General features: G+C 41.4%; 1 protein-coding gene across 2 annotated transcripts; it reads left to right on the top strand.

Annotated features, from left to right (window-relative positions):
• Positions 1-3683: 3683 nt before the first annotated feature.
• TMEM263 (transmembrane protein 263) lies at positions 3684-19759 on the top strand. Of its 2 annotated transcripts, XM_062569501.1 has the most exons (5): positions 3684-3763; positions 7000-7064; positions 10397-10508; positions 11850-11919; positions 17040-19759. In XM_062569501.1, exons 4-5 carry the CDS (start codon positions 11856-11858, stop codon positions 17324-17326), a joined length of 351 nt encoding a protein of 116 aa, XP_062425485.1. In that variant the 5' UTR covers positions 3684-3763; positions 7000-7064; positions 10397-10508; positions 11850-11855; the 3' UTR covers positions 17327-19759. The 2 variants fall into 2 exon arrangements, with proteins under 2 accessions (XP_062425485.1, XP_062425496.1); XM_062569512.1 differs by lacking the exon at positions 7000-7064 and having other exon boundaries at positions 3715-3763.
• The last annotated feature ends 428 nt before the right edge of the window (positions 19760-20187 follow it).

The following is a 20187-nucleotide window of genomic DNA, read 5'->3' as shown; positions in this document are numbered from 1 at the left end:
ATAATACAAAAAATGTGTGATAGGAGGAGCAATAATTTTCCCATTATCAGATGAATATTTTTCCTGTATGAACATAGATTAATTTGCACTCTCAGAAATTACTTCAATTATTTAGATCATTTTCTTATTAGAGGTACTTTTTGAAACTGGCAGCTGCTCTTCCACAGATATGAAGGTTTTTTGTCGTCTTTATAACAAATCTCAGTGACTTGATTAAACGGCATTATAGCATTACTGAAAAGTATTATTGAAATCACTATCTACCCAAATCCTTCTCTCAGCTGTGTGGAGGAAATGCAACCCACAGGTTGAGCAACAAGCCCAGAGAGCTTCAGGGCTCGGGTGGCTTTGGTCTTGTTACTTGGCCTGAAAATGACCCGGTGTCACGACCTATAAAGCGAGGACAATAAAATCCATCCACCTTCGTAAACACCGATGAGACAGATGACTGAAGAGCCATATATACATTTTAAATATGAATTAAACTGAGACAGGGCACGAGGTAATTACAAAGCATACGCTACTTTAGACTGGCTCATTGACAGCTCTGCGACTGGAACCAGTTTTCTCATGCCTCTGCAGTAATGAGCTGGCAACACAATCCGTAAAATCATGGTCTTCATCATTTTTTACTGTGTAACTATACTACAATAACGGTTTGTACCTGTGTGCGCACATATATATATAAAAAAGATACAGTGGTTTACAGTCTAAAACTTAAAAATCCATTGCTTGTTTTCAATTTGTATTGGTGTAACTCTGAAATGAGCTCTGTTATAAAAAGGAATGAGGATACTGTCTTTTATTTTAGTATCCAGCACCGTGATGCTATTTGAGTAGTTTGTGTGAGCTGTTACTTTTTGACCCATCCCCGAAAATCCTGTACAACCAATACGTTGTCTGACTTCCTTCTCGTTTGTGTTATAGGCCCCCAGTGTTTCTAGCAGACGGTTTCATTTTCCGCAAGACAAGATGCATCTGCAGGTGGGTCCTCACGCTTAAGTGAGCATGTCTTGGCACATGCAATAAACAAATTGCATGTGTTTGAGTGGACTAGGGTGGCTTTTCATTCAACCAGTTTTTGCTATTAAAATAGCGTTGGCCCCTGGATTCACTATCTCCATTCCAGCAAGTCTTGGATATTAATTTTCCTTCCTTTCAACTGGCGTACTTTCAATCTGGGTTGTTGGCTCAGGAAACCAGTTTTTAAGCCCCAAGGTAGATGTAGTATTTCCAACTTGCAAAAGCACTGTTCTTGCCTAATCTTTCTCCACTGTCCCTCCCGGGCACGGATCTGTGATCGCACGGCATCCTGGTGAGGAGGTGACACCCTGTGAGATCTAGCTTTGGCCTTCACCTTGGTCACTGCTGTTCATCATGTCCAGAAATAAACCAAATAAACCAGCACCTGCAGAAGCTCACATGCATCTTGTTGCACTCCTAGCTCTGGTTTCCCATCGAGTCCAGCTGGGGTTCAGAGTCCACACCAGATTTAAGAGGCTGGTGTTTCTCTCCACACTTCTGACTTTTCACAACAGCTACCTACACTGGCAGAAGTCAAACTGCTACATATTGTATATAACTAAATATTCAGGAGATATGTTTCACATTTTAAATTAAGTTCTGCAGTAAAAGAGAATGATTGCTTTAAGGCCTCTTTTCTGTTTAGATTGAATCCAATACAATGAAACACTGACCCTGGCTGCAATTCCCCACAGTTACTGCTGCAGTAAAATTAACTGTACTCATAATAATGGCATACAAAATGTGGGTGTTTTGACCTTCCTTCAATTATTTTCTGCATCCATAATCATCCAGTGCACTCACAAACATAACCTAACAACCTATAATCTAAATGAAGCAACTGTTTTTTTGTTGTATTTTTTCCATTTTAAAATAGTTAAGAAGCTGCTTCTCTGCTGTTCCTAGTGAAGGGAGGGTATTTATTTAGCATCAAGGCTAAATACTGCTGCAGAAGTCTTTACTGAATGCACCCATAGCAGACCATCCTTGAGAAAGTTCACGAAGGAAACGTTTAACGCCTGAGAAACAAAATGAGAGAAAAAACTGTCCCAATGATTACATCTCTCCAACCAAAACCTTTTCCTCAGCTTAAATTTTGGTTGAGTAACCTAACAGGGACACTGCTAATCTGTTTTTGGTTCTATTGCAAAAATGTAAGTTTCAAGTTATTTCAGTTATTAAATCAACCAGTGAGACTCCACTGCCAGTTGCTGTGGTTTTAGGAGGAAGTTTTCTCTTTCCGTTGCTGGGCAAACGCAAGTTTTTCTGTTTCATTGTAAGTCTATTAACATTTGAAAAAGATGAGATTTTAATCTCTGCAGTGTCTTTCATTTTCAGTAAGGCCGGTACTAGGAGGCAAAATATTTTTGGATGCTTCATGCCCTGGAGCTTACGGGTGATTGACTCCCCCGCGGAGAATGTATTCAAGCACAGCTCTCTCTGCTGCAACCAGAAACATGAAGACAAAAGTCTCCCATCTGAAGCAGAGCACGGTACATCAAGAAAGCGCTAGGTACACCTGGGCCTTCAGGCAAGGGATGAACGATAGCAACAGAAAAATCCCTTTATCCGGAAGAACAGGAAAAGTAAGAGTGGCAAGCGTGCATCTAACTGTCAGTATGAGGAAGGTAAATAGTGCATGAGGTTGGAGAGATGCTGACCTGTTTCTCACTAGGAAGCAAGAGCTCGCTCCCATGCGTGTGTTGCATCTTTAAAGCATATGAGTAACTTAGGTACCTAGGATGCTTTTAGCACCCTGAAAGATCCCAGGGACTTTTCCAAACTGGACGCTACACCTCTTTTTCACTTGGGCTCTCCCCCATTCCTGCTGTGACCTGTTTGGTGCCAGAGTAAGTGATGTGGTTTGCATTCGCTGAAGGCGTCCGTGCTGTTGCGTCAATGTACCAGCGAGCTTTGCGGACGACCGTGCGCTGGGCTGCTCCGCTGGGTCTCGCCGAAACTCTGCAATAGCCCCAGTACTAGCACGCACTGAGGAATTGGGTCCTTTTCACCTGAATCCTGTGCCCGCGCTATATCCCGCTGTGCTAATCCGGAAATAAAACTAGTGAAGCCGTGACAGAAATGAGGCTGGAAAAGGCCTCTTCGCACCGACCTCCGGGAACACGTGCTGCTCCTTCAGGCTCTCCATGCAAGAGCTAAGTTCACGCGCTCACACGGGAACTAAGGAGTTTTGTTCCTTTCGGGGGAGCCCCACAAGGATTACCCTGCTCTGCACGCACCGCTTCACGGAGCGCCCCGCTCTAAACGGTGGCTCGCTGAGGGCGACTGAGCACCGGAACAGGTCGCCCAGAAAGGCTGCGGGGTCTTGCCTTCCTTGGAGATGCTCAAAAGCTGCCTGGACGGGGATCTGGGGGGGGGGGAGGTTGGACTAGGTGGTCTCCAGAGGTCCCTTCCGACCTCAGCCACCACCACGTGTGAACGGAGCAGAAGCAGGGCCGAGGAAAGGGGGACGCACCCCCGCTACGAAAGCCTCCCGTGAAGCACTTACCCCCCGCCCCCGGCTCCCCTGCAGCGGGGACGAAGCGGGGCCCCCCGACCCCGGCGGGGGCGGTGCCTGCGCGCCCCCCCGGCCGCCGCGGGGCCGCGCCGGGCGCTGGGGCGGGGTCTGCGGGCGCCGACGGGGCGGGCGGCGGCGGCGGCAGCGGGCGCCACGTCGGCAGCGGCGAGAGGCGCCGGAGTAAAGTCTGCAGCGGGCGGCCGCGCCGAGCCGAGCCGAGGGGTGAGTGGGGCCTGAGCGCGGGCGGCGGCGCTGCCCCGGCGAGCCGCGGTGCCCCCGCGCCAGCGCAGCGCTCGCCCTTTCCTTCCTCCCTTCCTTCCCTTCTTCTCCCCCGTCGGAGGAAGGGAAACTCCTGGGAGGTTTCTAGGGGAGGAGGAAGGTTCCCGCCCGGCTCTTGCGCGGCCTCGGCTGCCACGTCAGGGCCGGCGCGGCGCGGCGCGGCGCGGGCAGCGCAAGGCGCCGCGCTGCGAGGCGCCCCCGGCGGCAGGGTGCCGCGGCCTCCCTGCCCCAGCGGCCCCGGAGCCCCTGGAGGAGCCCTTCCCGGCGCGACCTCCCCTCTGGCTCGGTTTGTTTCAGCTCCTCCGGGCCAAAAGAAGCTTTATCTTATCCCTCCCTCCCGCCACCACCAACTTTACCCTTTTCAAGTGTTTCCTGCAGTAACTTTCTGTTTCATCCCTTTAAGTTCAACTTGGTGGAGCAGCGTTTAGCAGAGATAAAAATAAGATTATAAACTTCTTGAAGATAATTCAGCTTTTCCTGCTCATCCAATCCCGGTATTTATGTGGTGTGGCCTGAAAATAAAGGCAAGTTATTTTAGCAGTGCAGCTGGTTCTGGTCATTGTGTGAAGCTAATAGGCAGTGGCCGCAAATGCGATTACATGCTTCCTTCTGCCTGTTTAACTGCACCAGGAACGAGAATCTGAATCAAGATGTCACTTCTCTGTGGAAGTTAAATGCAAAATGCGCGCAGCCTTCTGCTCTTCCAGAGGGCTGCTTTGGTCAGCCTGGCCCTGTATATTTAGCAGGGTATGGGCAAGATAGTTTGTGTATTGAATTAAGCTAATATTGGTTTGTATGCACGTTTTAGATTGCTCAGTAAATAGTTTAAGATTGCTCAGTAAATACTTTTTTTTATTTTATTTTTTTAAGCCCCATAGTTCTGCTAAGGTGCGGTTGGACGTGCAGCGGAGCTGGTGCTAGCGGTGCCTCCTGCGCGGAGAGGGAGGCCGGGCCGCGAAAGCGCGAACCAAAAGATGGTCCCTGTCCAACAAGTGAACAGGTCTAAACATCAGGCAGAAGACAACGAACAGATGGCAGACGCGAGGGAAAAAGTTTGTTGTTTTGTTAGCAAGGGTGGCGAGGAAGCGCAGCAGCTGCTTTATCGCTCTCGCTGCGCAGAAATGTCTTCTATAGGCCTCATAGAAAAAGGGAGCTGAGGAGGGTTAAAAGCTGACATACCTGGGGAAGCAGCAAAAGCGAACGGGAAGGCTCTAATTTGGAAAGCTTGCCGAGCAGGAGGTGATGGGCGGCAGTGCGGGTGGGCGCAGTAAGCCCCGACCTCTCCGAAGCTCTGCCCTGTGCCTTACCAAGATCTACCGTTTGATTTGTGAAAGCCAGACGTGGCAGACTGCGAGAGGGGAGTGCAGCACGCAACCCTCGCTCTGCCCGCTTTCATTTGGTGTCTTGCAAATCCTTAAGTGCTCTGCTTCAGTGGAAACTTGATTACTGACCTCAAACGTTCCCTAGAGTCTGCTTTGAAGCTTGATATATACTTTCTTTAACTGAGAGTGATAAAACACTGCATTGTCTTACGGGCAGATGGAGTGCTGTAATATCCTAGGCAGTTGTGGTTGTTTTGTTCCGGGAGAAATGCCACCTCTTTTGCCTTTAATTGTGGGCTTTTTGTCCTTTTTTTTTTTTCTTTTTATTTTTTTTTTTAATACAGGTGTGTTACATTACCTTCCTTACTGCTGAGCCCTGCATGCTGTAAGCCTGTTATTTATACTTCTTGAGGCAGACTTGGTAACTTCTCACTTCTTTTGTAGCCCACCCGTCATAATCCTAAAAGCAAGCTGTGGTTCCTACCTAGAAACTTCTGATCCGCTTGCCGTAATCTTCCGCTGCGGACTGCGCCTTGTTCCTCTGAAATGGGCGTGCTTATTTTCAAGCCAGTCTTGCCTTATATATAAATCTGAAATTTTGGAACTTGGCTTTTAAACAGAAGGCCTGTTGAAGTGTCAGCTGTGTGCCTAGATTTTTAGTTACACGCTTGCTGCATGCCTGGATTTGTTTTTTTTTTTTTTTTAGTGCAGTACCGTCAGCGTCAACTCTTTCCCCGCTCAGAAACTCAGTAAGCTGTCTCCTTTGCATTCAATAACTGAAAAACACCTTTCCATCAAGGTTGTGCTTAGGGGCCTACGTCTGCCAGAGCAAAACACTTAGCGCTTGGGCACGTAACGTGTTACAAGCACTAATCCAAGGCGTAAAGGAGGATAATTTGCAGTTAGCTAATGTGCACCTTGAAGCAGTGCCCCGAAGAGAAGTCGCGGGCAGAATTGCCTTTTTGTCTCCATGCTTGCTTTTGCAGTTTCTTTGGGAGAGTAGAGTGCTGTTAATCTTTCCAAAATGTCTGTCTTAAAGTTTGTTGTAGGGATGATACTTTTGCACGTACATGCGAAAGCCGTTGGGTTCGTTTTGAAGCCTCCTGTGGCTGCAGGAAGAGGAGAAGGGGAGACGTGCGTGTGGCTGGGCTCACGGTGCTTCCCCCGGACCTCTGTAGCAAAGCTTTCTGACTGCGTAGTAGGTGGGCAGCAGTAAGATGGTCTTTTCCGTGGTGGACTAAGAGGAGGTACTTGCTTGTCTGCAGCTCTGTCAGGTGAATAGTCCCGGCGCTGTCTGCTGCTGCAGCTGCTGGAGCCGCGTTAGGCTGCCAAGGGAAATTGGCCTCATCCTTGGGTAGTTTCACTGCTGCCCACAAATATTTGAGTAGCGGCGTTGAAACAAACCAGTTTTTACTGGCTGCTGCTTGGGCCAGGTTTGCTGTGCTGAAACAGTAGGGCTTTTTGTCTGTAAAGCCAGAAAGACATCATGAGCATCATCCAAAGTTTAGGAAGTTGAGCGCACCCCTCTAATGATCTTCTTAATGGAAGACTAAAATTTTATAGCAATCATTAGGGAGAGGTTGCATGTTGACATTGCCGGATTACCAAACTCTGCAGTAATCCTCGTGACAGTGTATGGATCACATAGAAATTGTCTGCGTTGCTCAAGAACACAGAAAGGATCAATGTGTTAGACAAGCCGTGCAAACTCCTGAAGTCTGTGCTCAGCCTACTGCTGTGTTTATTATAATGTGTGGGAAGCGTGTGTGCGTATGGTGGGAACCATAAATACGTGGCAGGAATGTGACAGTAGCACTGTTCCATATGATGTCATTAAACATACTACTATTCTCATAGGTGTGTGCAGAATATCTTTGTGGAAACAGCTAAACAGACATCTCCTTCACAAAGGAATACACTTGGTGAGAATTTTTTTTAAAATCAGCTTCAGTGTTGAATGTGTGTGTAGTTGCATCACTAAATTAGAATTTCCTAGCACTTTCATTCAGGGTCCCATAATGGTGTTAATTTTATCGTAACTCTTGAATTAAAAGTCTTCTTCTAAACCACTTCTTTCTTTACACCTGTGTGAAATTTGCTTTCAGTTCTTTGTCTGAAATTTCCCTTTCTTTCATACTTTTACAATATGAAAACCAGTCAAAAGTCTGACTTCATTCTCTTAATCTTTTTACTCTGGGGTAATACGTTTTATACTTTTAAATTAAAAAGATAAGTTATCATTTATCTCTTGAATGACTAATACCTTTCTAAGTGTGGATCAACACCTAGTCAATAGTCAAAGAAGCAGGAGCCTCTTTCTCGTGATGTAAGGTTTCGTCCGTTCAGCATCACAGGATCAAAATGCCAAGCTTGCACATAGTTTCAGGAATTTGTAAGCTTGGGGGTGTATTCTTCTATTAAAATATAATCTAAATCTCCAGCCACTTAAATCCTTTTACTTCAGATAGTTGCTTCCGAAAAAGCAGCAGCAATACTGAGCAGTCTTTTGGAACAAGAAGTGCAGGCTATGTTCATCCGACCCAAAGTACTTCTGCAGTTCTAGCTGGATGTAATATCACCCAAACTAGAACCAACTAGAGACATTTTTGAAATGTGATCTTTCATGTCTCATCTGAGGACTGTTTAATTTCATTTGAAAGATCTTAAGATGTTAGAAGTCTGTAATATTAGACTCCTTTGTATTCATGCTTAGAAAAAATTATTATTCCTGAATTGTTTGGGAAGTCAATGTTTTTCTCATGCCCGTCAGGTATTTTTTTTATAACAAATGTTAATACATATGTTATAACATTTATATGTTTGTGGCATAAAGCAATTCTTATCTTTGCAGATTGATGCTAGAAATCAACACTCTCATTCTGCAAGGAATTCTGAAATTTTAAACTAGTCTCCTTTTCATGATGGAGCAAAAATTTAAATAGGTCTCTCTATTCAGCCTGTTCAAAAATGTTTCCCAAAGCTGCTGAAATAGTTCAAATAACTCTAGCAACTCAGCCTACTGTGGAGGTAGAGATTTAGAAGCTGAGATTTCTGGATGGACTTGTGAGGAGGTGAGTAGAACAGCAGGCAGAAAATTGAATTGGCTGGACTTTGATTGCAGTTCTGTCAGTATACAATATTTTCATGGAATATTCGGACGTTGGATCTGCAGTTTCCAAGGAGCTTTAATCAGTACTATATCTGAGTGACTTAATTCTCTCCCTCAGAAGTATTGGTCTTGTGCATCCAGATTAGTGCTTTAGGCATTAGCTGAGAGTTGTGCGCTCTTTTGGGTCTTCCCAAAGTTATTCCAGTCCTTTGATCTTCAGTAAATAAAAATACCCACCTTAAATCTCTGGAAGAGAGTCAGCTTTAAGACATGCTCCTGTGTTTAATGTTTCCTGTTCATCAGTTATGTTACACCATGTTCAGCACACAGGATTTCAGATCGCTTTTCAGAGGCTCTTAAGTCTTCTGACACGTTGAATTGGATACAAGGCCCCATAGCTTAGGGTTTAACCCCAGTGTCTTAAAATTCGTTGCTTAAGTCTTTTGTTGGATCGAGGACTTGGCTCTGTAACTCACTGGAGAATATCTGTGGAAAAATGAAGACTTGAATCATGTGCCAAGGCTTTGCTAGCTCTCCTCTGTGCCAAGTTCTGTTCGGGTCCAACTGGGAGCCTTTTTTGATAGGGATGTGGTTCTCCTGTAATTTTTCTGTATGCCAATGTAGCAAGAGAGCAGCGAGTGAAAACTAAATAAGCTTGCTGGGTACGTCTTGCAGCATCCGTGGAGTTCTTCCAGGCACCGCTAGAGCCACACGTGGCTCAGCTTTCTGATCTGCAGACGCCTGAAAGCTCTCTTCTGTGGAGTTGCAGTCCTCTTCAGAGTAAACTCAGTCTTGCCAAGAATGAGTTGGTTTTCCTTCGCTATTTTTCTCAGGCCCATATAGCAGTCCACTGGCTTGTGGGGGCTGGTGCGGCAGGTCAGCAGCAGCACCTGCGCTGTGAACGATAAGCCGTTTTAGTCCGTGTAGTTGTGCGAGGGAAGGTGGAGCATTTCTCTGGTTTAAAAGGGCTTATAATTGTGTTGGATCATTGCATGTTAAGTGGTGCATTGCATAATATTTTTGTGTGCTTCTTATGGTCAAGAATTACGTACTTGCTGTTTTGGGGGAGGTAGTAGAGAGGAATGCCTAACTTTGCAGCTCAACATAAAAACAGTGACAATTTTTTTTTAATTATTATTATATTTTAATGCTTTGCCCCTGTTCTAGAAACTCTACTGTGAAACTTACCTGCAAATACGTAGCTTTGCTTGTTTAGCTTCGCAGGGATCTTTGAGTAAACCTGATGATGGTCTAACCTAGATTATGGAGAGTTTCCAAGCCATCTTTTCTATGCTATAGATCAGCCAGCCTTGTCTCCGTGCTTGCTGTTGGATACGCTGCTTTCTTGTATTCTTCCACATAATTAATTTAGTCTGACTGCCTTCAAAATCTATTCATAACACCTGGCAGTATTTTACCTTTCCTAATAAGCTTAAATATTTTTTTCCCAAGTCTCTGGTGAGGAATTGTTGACAGAAACTTTCTGGAAGTTCAAATAAGCAGTTTGGAGCTGGATTTTCTTTTGAGTGTTACATGCAGAGGATTCAAAGAGATTAGAGAGGTAGTTCTTTATAGAAATTTATCTCTGTCCCAATTCATTTGGATCTTCCTTAAGTCTACTTTAAAATTATTTCAGTTGTTTTCCTTGTTGAAGTGAGGCTTTTAGGCTGTGATCTCCTTCCAAATTTCTAATACAGTAATCATCTTAACTAGCAATATGGCCACATGTTAATTAGCAATACAGTTACTTTAGTTCATGCAGATGTTTTGATAAAGTATTGTCAGATCTTTGTCAGTTGGCTTCAGCATCTGCCTTAGTATGGGAGGAAACACTACTGATTCTCATAGTGCTTTTTCTTTTTTTCTGTCTTAGGGAAAACCCATAACAACATACATGTATCTTCTCACAGTGAAGATGAAATCTGTGTATTTCTTCCAATTCACATAATTAATAATGAAAACTGATGCAAAGAAATCACTTAGAACATGAATTCAGTCCTTTCTTAGTATCTTTATGATTAAATAAAGGAATAAGGAATTATTTAACTCCCTCTTCTCCCTCACACTAATTGCTGCTTAGCCTTCATGTCTTTGGTCTTCCCTGTTGATGCACTATAATTCTCTTTCGTGTTTTTTGGCTTCCAGGTTTAGATTTCTGACTTTCGAAGGAAGTTTGTTTGGCATTCCCATCAAACCAGCCCTACTGGTGGTGGATTTTTTTTTCTTGCTTGCCTTCCTGTTCAGCTTTCTTGTAAAGGTATGTATGTGTTCTGAGTCATGAGCTGATACCCTCCGTGCTGACCGTGAAGACTTCTTAATATTCGGTTCAGGCTCTGTTCTGATACAAAGAGCTAGTTCTCACTGTGATGTTTTGTCATCGTGGCTGTACTAGTAGGGCTTTAGCTATTGCTTTCTAGGTGAATCTTCCCACCCTTAAGTTCTGTGTCTGCCTCCTCATCCCTCCTTCAGATTCCTGCTTTCTCACCCAAATGGCAAGGAGGTCCAGAGGGACTTGGGAACAGGCAAAAGAGACTGGAATTCTTTTGTGGTGGTCAGTGACTCCTGGAAGAAATTTGATGATTGTAAAAGCATGCGTATACGTGCAGGGAGAAGGGAACTAGTGGCTCACTGGCCACGCAGGGAGATAGCGGGAGGCTGAAGGGTATAATGCAACTCCTTTTTCAGAGGGGAGAGAGCAGGATTAGCAAGAGGGCTTCAGGGAAGAGGCAGGACCCAGTACTGAAGCACATTTTGGTGGCGGGGGAAAGCAGGAGGGAAATCTGGAGTAGTCCTTACTTTTTTCCCCCCACGGAAGGGAAAATGCAGTGAGCAGAGCTGCTGATTTGAGCTTCCTCCTGAGCTTCGCCCCTCTGCTAGGGACTGCTGCTCGAGGAAACAGCTTTACTTGGCATAAGGAAATTTTCTCTGCCTGAAATGTTTCCACTGGAAAGTCAGTGCATAGTTGAAACAGTCTGCTTTTGCTGCTGTCACCTGATTGTGTATGCAGTACTATTACAAGATAACTGTAGTGTTTTCATTACATTTGCTCAGTCTTGTTTTCATGACATTTATTCAAATTCTGCTACCATTTATTCAAATCCTACTAGCAGGATTGTTTCTTGTTTGTTTTGGCTTTTTGTTTTCTTCCCCAAACTGCTACTTGCTAGGTCATATCAAGTCCTGCAGATAGGCTGCTGCTGTTTCTGTAGCATCCGCCTCCTTTACAATCACCAACCTCTTGTTTTTATTATGTAAATGGAAGCTGTGGTATGGCAGCGGCTGTTTTGCTTTCATACCATTTTTCTTCTTGGTCACCTCGTAGGTTTGAAAGGTACTTGGTGAGGGATGAGTGACAATTTGCACTAAGCCTACTGACCTGTTGAAAGTTTCTTTTTCAAGTATTGAAAAAGTTTGAAAAATGTAAAAGCGCAGTCTGATAGTAAAAAGAGCACTAAATGGTTAGTAGCTCCTGGCTTACCTAGTAACAAAAAACAAGTTTCTTCCTTATGGAATGTTAAACTACATGAATTTTAGATTTAAAGATTACAGTTACACTTTGCCAGAAAAGATAAACAGCATATGTGAATTTCTCTTTTAGGCAATAATGAATCAAATGGACAGAAATCAGCAGGAAGTCCCATCATACCTCCATGATGAACCACCAGAAGGTATGTGTTAGTTTTCATAGTATCAAGCTAGCTTATAGAATTCATTAAAAGTTCGGTTAACTCTTCAAAAATGGATCTACAGGCTAAAACACTTCAAGCTTTTGGTTAAGTAGCAGAAAACAAACCAGCCCTGGAATGAAATGGGATGAGTTTGGATTCTCGTTCCCTTTAGCATTACCCTGATATAAATCCGTTGACTGTAACTTAGTAAACAGCTCTCTTAATAGATTATAAGCCCGGGGGCAGATGGTGAAAACCAAACTGTAGACGTAGTTTCCAGGGATATGAATTTGGTCTGATAGGTGTTTATTTCTGCGGTTCAAACTGGGCTCTTTGCATCTATTATATGATTTGGATACTGTGCTGAGTCTATAGGATGTGGGGTTTTTTTTTTTAATGCCTGTTGAGTCCTTTTTTCATAAAATCAGCTGTGATTCTAACTGTTAATCTCATGATTTTGGAAAAAAAAGAAAAAATGCTTGATTTAACATCTTGATCCTCTGAGCCAAATGAATCATAAATTGCTAATTAATTAGCTCTGAAGAGGAAATATAGTTGCAAATCAGCTATATTCCCTTCTGGGCTGTGGAGCAGCAGGGTTGTGAAGAGTCCTATTTGCATGATGTAGCTGGAAGCATACTACATCAAAAATCATTTTTGGGCACATAGGTTGTCAGTATTTTGACATCTTCTGTTGCTTTAAGACTGAATGGGTTAGATACAGAGGTCAATGAGTCCCAATTCCTCTCACTCAGTTACTCTTCAAATTATAATATTACTTTAAAGCTCTATTTATGTGCAGGCTGGTGTTTTTTTTCTCCCCCTCCTCCCCATTTGGCTTTTATACCTTGTATAACTGAGCAGTATGCTTCGCCTTGGGCCTTAAATGACAGAGTAGTGGCTGTTAATGGTAATGGAATGGGTTCAAGTGAGATAACTTATTCTAGTCTTAACAACTATAAGACAGGAAATACAATACGAGAAGATGAGGTAAAGGGAAGGAACAGACTTGTTTTTGAACAGCCGTGCTTAAGCTCTATTGTACTTGAACATGAGACAATATGATGGTGTTATGACAAAATTGTTTTAAGCACCTATGGAGTTGTCAAGAAACATCAGAAGTTTCTAAAAACAAATGCGAGGTTAGAAATCATGCCTTAATGCATTATTCCCAAGTTTCCAGTTTTTGAGACATTTTTTTGTTTGATAAAGTTTGCATTGAGTTTAAATGTGGTCAGCACCACATATAGAGCTTGAAATGTGATCTGACTGGTAAATTAAATTGGACTTGCCCAGGTCTATCTGCTTCAAGGATGTTTTTAGCTTCCGTTTAATGCAAATTGAATAGATTATCCAGATTCTAACCGCAGAGGATGATTGTCTCTAGATAGTAGAGAGTTTCTTCTGCATAGTATCGTCTTTGAACAGGATAGTAACCAATTTGAGTTTATAGTCTAAATAGCTGGAGGGAGTTGATGCAGTTAGAAGATGGAATGAAGTGAAACAGAGCTCGACTTAAAGGAAAGACCCTTCTTGAAGGTGTTTTTCTTTTCCTTTTGTTTCATGTGCACTTTTGGGGCCTTATATGTTTAGTTTAAATGTTGTAATACCTGTGAAGAATGTACCTGTTTTAAATAGTGTACAAGGCCTTTATATGTGATACACTTCTACTACTGTAAAATGAAGGCTGAATAAGGATGGAAGCTTACCAGTTCAGTCTTGGCAGGAAGGTCGGCTCTCTGAACAGGCTGCCAAAATAAAAAAATCTTACGGGAAAGACTTGATTCCAGAACAAATTCACTGTATTTTCTAAAGATACAAATAGTTCCAAGTTGTCAAGCATCATTCGGACAAGTTAGGTGCCTGACGGCTTTAAGGAATTATACGTAGGGAAGAAGTTTCTGTATTCTTCCGTGTGCTTGCTGCAAGTAATACTATACATGTTCTATTTTCTACTTTGCAAGCAGCACCAACCTTTGCAGCTTACATTCATTCACACTGTTGTTCACTGCCAGACTTTTTTCAGCAGGAAGCTGGCTGTAAAGTAGCATGGTGGAGAGAGCCAACCCTTTGAACAGGGAACTTGTCGTTTTCTCCCTGAATTTAGGAACTTTTTAAAATCTTCTTTCTCATACTCATTAGAAACAAGGAAACAAGTAATGCATATCCTAGAATAGAAATCAGTCAGCAGTAAAAAAAACTCTTTGCAGCTGCAGGCGTTTACTAGATCTGATGAACAACACAAATAGGAATGAAATGGGAACAAGGCAACCATCACTAGAAGTATGCAGTTATTAATACTCTCAGTCATATTCGGTATTCATGCTTGTGAAATGTAGTAGGCTTTGTCAAGGGATCGGCAATCTTAAGTAATGCAAGGAAAAGCACGCCAAGATTGTTTTTGTCTTTTTTCTCTCGTGATTGATTTATTTATTTTAAGCTCATTGTGATGGCTCCTTTCTTTTTGAATTGCTGAAATCTGCTGTTAAAATTCAGTATGGTAAAATGTTCTTCCCATTCAACCTGATCATATTGATCCAGTTAGGTACAAGTGAAGCATTAGCTAAATGAATTTTTTATGAGGTATATAGCTCTAGTCATAGGAACCCTTTCTAAACAGTAAGGATTTACACCAGGCTCTATAAATACCTCTTTCAGAATGCAACTCTTTAAAGGCTTTTAGTATGTAAATAGAAATTATGATCTCTATATGCCTGAGTTGGAGATGCCTCTTTGCTGGAGTTCTTAAGGTCGAAGATTACTGATTTGAAATGAACTAACAAGGATATTATTTGACTTTAGGTGAAAGGCTGTGGCTTTTCCTCCTCGTTTTCACAACTCTTTTTCTTAAGAAATCAATTTCTTATCTTAAAGGAGACTAGTGTAAGCTGGAAGTATTTTAATATTTTCTGCTCTGTTGACCTGCACTGTTCCTCTCCTTCTATATGGCTATTTTTTTTCCTACAAAATATCTAAGGAATATACTCTTTGAGATTGCCTCTTTTTGTTTGAATCATTCCAAGCACACACACAGGAACTCTGATTTTTTTTTTTTTTTTTTTTTTTTTTTTTTTTTTTTTTGGTAATGAATACTTAGTCCTGGGTCAGGTCTGACATTACTGCAAACTCATTGGATGTGTGTGAGAAGTGGTTCATTTTTAGTTTCATCCTGAGGTACCTGAGTGTCCACATCCTGGAAACTGACTCTTCAGAACTGTCTTCTCCATGCGGGTTGTCGGCCACAGGGCCCTGTTGAAGGTCCTGTTCTGCTGAGTCTGCTGAGTTGCTGCGCAGAGTGTACCAACGGGTTGGAGATGGTCTCTGAGGCATCAATAAGTGCTTTTTCCTTTCTGCCTCTAGATTTTTTTGTTGTTGTTGTGTCCCTTTTCCAGTGTATTCTTTTTGCCTTTTGACTCCCTCACCTCTTAATTTTGTGTTTGCTTTTTCCCTAGCTCTGCCCACCATGGCTCACTTGCTCTTTTCTTTGTCTTCCTGTTGTTTTCCCTAAGCAAGGGAAAGGCATCTATTAAATCCAATGTATTACGTACAGATTTTTTTTTTTTTTTTTAGTTATAACTAGAACTTTGTATTTGGAGTTGGTGAGGAATTGACAAGGCAGGAACTGAACATTTGCCTATGTTTATACCATTATTATGGAAGACTGGCTCGAAAATATCTTACAGACAAGTATGTAAGGGCTAAGGTAGCTTACAGGTGCAGTAGATTAATGTGTGCTTCAATATAATGCTAATACAATGTTGAAACAAAACAATCTGCTTTAAAAGTCCTGTATCTTCTTTAGAGACAAGATGATATTTATGTAGTAGGGGGGTGTGAAGCTGTAGTGTTAGCTCCCCTTAGAGGGAAGGTACATGTGTAGCCTTATCTTTTAGAAGCTTGCACTTAGAAATGTGAAGTAATTATGAAATTATTACAGGGCTGAGCAGCCATCTGGTGCTGAGTTTGCAGACAAGCAAGCTAGTTCTTGTTGTCTTCCTATTACTCTAATATTTCCTATTATTTTGAGGCTATGTAATCGTACAATAAATACAGAATACCAATTGACTTATATTACACATAGTAAGAAACTGTGCAAATGAAATTTAAATATAACATTAACAAGGAAAAATGGGGAGATTTACACTGGCAGTAATATGCAAAAATTCCATGGTTAGAGTTCTTTCTGTCTTTCTCTTGCCAGTTTCTGTTGGAAGCTGTAACTGCTTGATATTGTTAATGCTTTTGGGGACCTCTTCTTTTACTTAATGAGCTTCCTTGAAAGTTATTTGAGAGGCTTTTTTCTCTTCCTCATCTGAAGAACAGAAAAGGCCTTTTTGGAAGAAAACCAGGTTTGTGTACATGATGAAGATAGGAAGTAGTACAGTGAAGAGCTGGCCTGATTCCTTTTCTTTTCCTCTTCTTTTTTTTTTTTTTCCCTTCTCTTCATTTGACTCCCTCTGGTATGGTACCTCTCCTATTTCCTTTTTCCTCTTTCCTGCCCTTGGTATATGCCCTCTGTAAAAACATCTTCAAAACAGTAATTATTAAGGAAAGGAAATAATTTATCTCAATGAGAGCTTCTCTCAGAGAAGAACTCCTCATTTTTAACAATCTTTTGGCTCAAACCTTTGTCACTATTTCTCCAGGAAACCTTTTCCAGCCCTTCACTAGGGAGTTGTGCTGCTGGTTATTTTTCCTCCATGGGTAATTTTGAATATTGGGGAAGGAAGTGCCCCTTTTATTAAAAGGGGCTCCCCCCTTTATTAAAGTCCAGAAAAGAAGCTGACTTGGCCATGAGGCTTTTTGGAGTCTGGGAAGATGGTGATGCATAGGGACAGGAATTTATCATTTAAAAGACAGCATTGCAGCTATATGCCTGAGAGTTGTAGGCTCAGTATTGATTGTTTTTTAGAAAACAGTATTGAGGAATCTTGCTAAAGTGTCTTATCTCGTTTGGAACGATGGTGTTGCGTGAGTATCCAGGAAAAGTAACCTGCTGGATAAGTATAGACCGTGTGTAATGGTTGTTAAGCTGAAAGGACATACTTATTCATAATTTCTTTTTCCGAAAACGCTTTGACTGTAACACTGACTGACTCAAATGTTGTTTCCTCCTTCAGGTTCATTAAAAGACCACCCACAGCAGCAGCCTGGCATGCTTTCTCGGGTGACTGGTGGCCTCTTCAGTGTAACAAAAGGAGCTGTTGGTGCCACAATTGGGGGTGTTGCTTGGATTGGAGGGAAGAGCTTGGAAATTACCAAAACAGCAGTCACATCTGTGCCTTCAGTGGGAGTGGGGCTAGTCAAAGGAGGTGTTTCTGCTGTGGCTGGAGGTGTTACAGCTGTAGGATCTGCTGTTGCAAGTAAAGTGCCTTTAACAGGGAAGAAAAAGGATAAGTCTGACTAAAAGCAAAACTGTGACCTACTTGATTCTTCAGAACATTACATCAGTGGCATTAAAATCTGCTGAGATTTGGACCACAAGAAGCCATGTGTCTTAGACATCTACATTTGAAGAGCTGTGCAAGTAACTTGATTTCATCTGAAAAGGACAGGCGAAGCTTGGCTAGCACGGTGTATGAAGATTTATTAGAAGCTAGATTCCAGCTTTGTATCTGGTGAAATGTTACACTTGATAACTATAGAAGCGACTATGTATATCTGAAGGGATAATACATATTTGAATATTCACTTACTGTAAGTCTCTTGCAGTTTTGAACTAAAATGTGAACACAGAAATTTAATTTGGTAATCTCTGCAGTACCATAAATATGAGATGCCAGTTACTGTTCTCAGTGGTTTCCTTATCTTCCTGCTATGGATCCGTGAGCTGTGTAATGGTATTGTTGGATGTGCCTAAGCAGTTTCACATATGAAACTATGTTTGCAGACAGCCTGTAAACAATCCGTGAGTTTATTCTGCCCAAGTGGACTAGAAACAAATAGAACTGGGGGAATGCAGGAATTGGAAATGGGAGTGGGAGGCAGGAGGTGAGAAAGCTTGACAACATATGGTAGAAGGGACCATAGAGAGTAAACTAATTTAATTGTTAATGCCTTATTGGAGGAAAAAAGAGTATTAAGTGAAGCTGTGTAATGAACTGTCTTGTTGTTTCAGTACAATTCACAGAACAAGCTTTAGACTCTCTTTGACTCCCGATACCAGAAATTCAGTCAACTTTTACTGCAAACAAGATTGTTAATCTCAGGTGTATTTAATGATACACGTCCATCTCCTGCAAGTGGAAACTTGCTGCTTCTAATAAACTTCTTATAGACGGTAGAAAAAAAATGATGGCTTAATTGAAACTGGGCTATGTTTGTGGTCATCTAGGACTATATTATGACAACTGTGTAACTTGAAAGAAAATCCTTTGTGTAGTTGGAAACCACTGAAGAACTAGCAAAGTTATTGTCTTAACTTCATGATGTGTCAGGTTAGCTTCTTGCTCTGGCTAGAAGCCTCTTGTTTCTAGCTTTTCATTTAAACAAATGCAACAGTTTTTTCACTACATCTATATGCCATACTTTACATTTTGATTTTGAGTAAATTTAACTCTTTTTTAATAAATGAAAAACATTTCCAAGTAATACTGACAGATTCTAAACTTTGATATACCTCATCTGGGAGCATTTGTAGGTCCTCTGCAGAGTGGAGCAAAACACACTTATAAGAGAAAACTCCAAGTTGTCTTAAAATAGAAGCTGTGACCTTTGTGCTGACCTTGCAAATAATTAACTTGTTTGGAAGCCCATAACAGATGACTGAAGAGTCACGTGAACGTTCTGTATGCAGTATTTTCTAAAAACTTGTGTTCCTACAGAAAGTTAACTATGTAAGCTTACTTTTTCAGTGGCTACGGTTGTACAAGGATATATATATATATTTTTTTTCTTTTTAGAAATTAAAGAAATCAAAATATATTATTTGTCTAAAACTTACTCCTATTCATGGTTGTTGAAATTAACCTGTAAGTTATGGTACAGTAGTCACTTAAGTCTTTCTGAGCCATTGGTACCTTAAATGCAGTCTGGAACAACTTTCTTTGTTGAACATAAAGAATTACTAATATCAGATATTTCTAAGCATGGTGAGTTGGTGGCAGGGATAGAAGACCAAAAAAAAAAAAAAAAAAAAACACCCAACAAATGGAATTATCTGTTCTTTTGTTGGTTGCACCAGATGCTTAGTTTCATTCTGCTGAAAGTGTATAATGAGGTAAAAGAAGTCTATGCAATACATGCAGACTTACTGTTTTTATTGTTAAAGGCTAATTATATAGAATACAGTGTAGCTTAGAGATATCAGTTAGCTATAAAAATGAGCTAGCTTTGGCACCAGAAACAGTTTAGCTGCAGCAAATATTTTAGTATGCTCTGTTTCCCTGCAGTTCTCAATGTAACTGTATCCACAGAGTGCTCCTGCTGTACTACAAAAGTCAGCTATTTCAGAGCATAGTGATATTTGTGACATTCAACCAAACCCTTCCTAATCACTTTCTGAAAACTTAAATATTGAACAGATCATACCTCGTTTTTTATGACATTCTCTAATTTTTTTATTATGAAGTTTGCAGCAAAACAAGTGTGGTCTGAGATACCTAATGTTAGAACTGTAAAAAGCTACCAACACTTCATTATGTGTTGTTCTTAACATATTCTGTAGGCATTACCTCTGAATCTTGTAACTGAAATGCTTTAATATGGCATATGGTTTTAGTTTTAGAGAAGAGCTTTGTCCTATATTCTGCATATTTTCCATTCTCATATGAAACTTGCTTCTTTTAAAAATGTGTTCTGATTCTGTCCTGACACTTGTGAAACATTAAATTGTTGCTGTTTCAGACTTCTGAAAGCTTCCTTTCTTAATTTATAGAGAAAGGCAGATTAGTGAATACTTAAGGGTGAAATCTTCATATCATTTCTCTTTTCTTTTTTCTTTCTCTTCAGGGATTGAAGCTAGTTCCTTATGGACAAGACTAATTTGCTTTGTCCCCAGCAGAATTTGTAACCAAAAAATCAATTAATTTTAGTCAGTGTCTGAGAAACTTCCAAGTAGGGGTTGTAATCTGGAGATTTCACAGCCCCCACTTCAAAAGGGGAAATGTATACAAATACTACTTGTATATCTGAATCCACCTTTTGTGAGAGAAATGCTGGTCAGTGGATTTGTATGTGACAAACGGTAGAAACTTGGTTCACATTCAGCATGAGTAGCAGCAAGAGATTGTAATGAGGATTTCAGCAATACAATGTTACAGTAATCAG

The sequence above is a fragment of the Rhea pennata genome, chromosome 1 (assembly GCF_028389875.1).
Source record: "Rhea pennata isolate bPtePen1 chromosome 1, bPtePen1.pri, whole genome shotgun sequence".
Lineage (NCBI taxonomy): Eukaryota > Metazoa > Chordata > Aves > Rheiformes > Rheidae > Rhea > Rhea pennata.
Note: the sequence above shows the minus strand (reverse complement) of the source record. Positions and strands in the feature narration are given on the sequence as shown.

Bases quoted from the DNA above. Each gene is read 5' to 3' on its own strand.
- TMEM263 (XM_062569501.1), top strand. From the start codon at position 11,856: ATGAATCAAATGGACAGAAATCAGCAGGAAGTCCCATCATACCTCCAT. The intron at 11,920-17,039 runs GTATGTGTTAGT...TTCCTCCTTCAG, and splicing joins CCATGATGAACCACCAGAAG to GTTCATTAAAAGACCACCCA.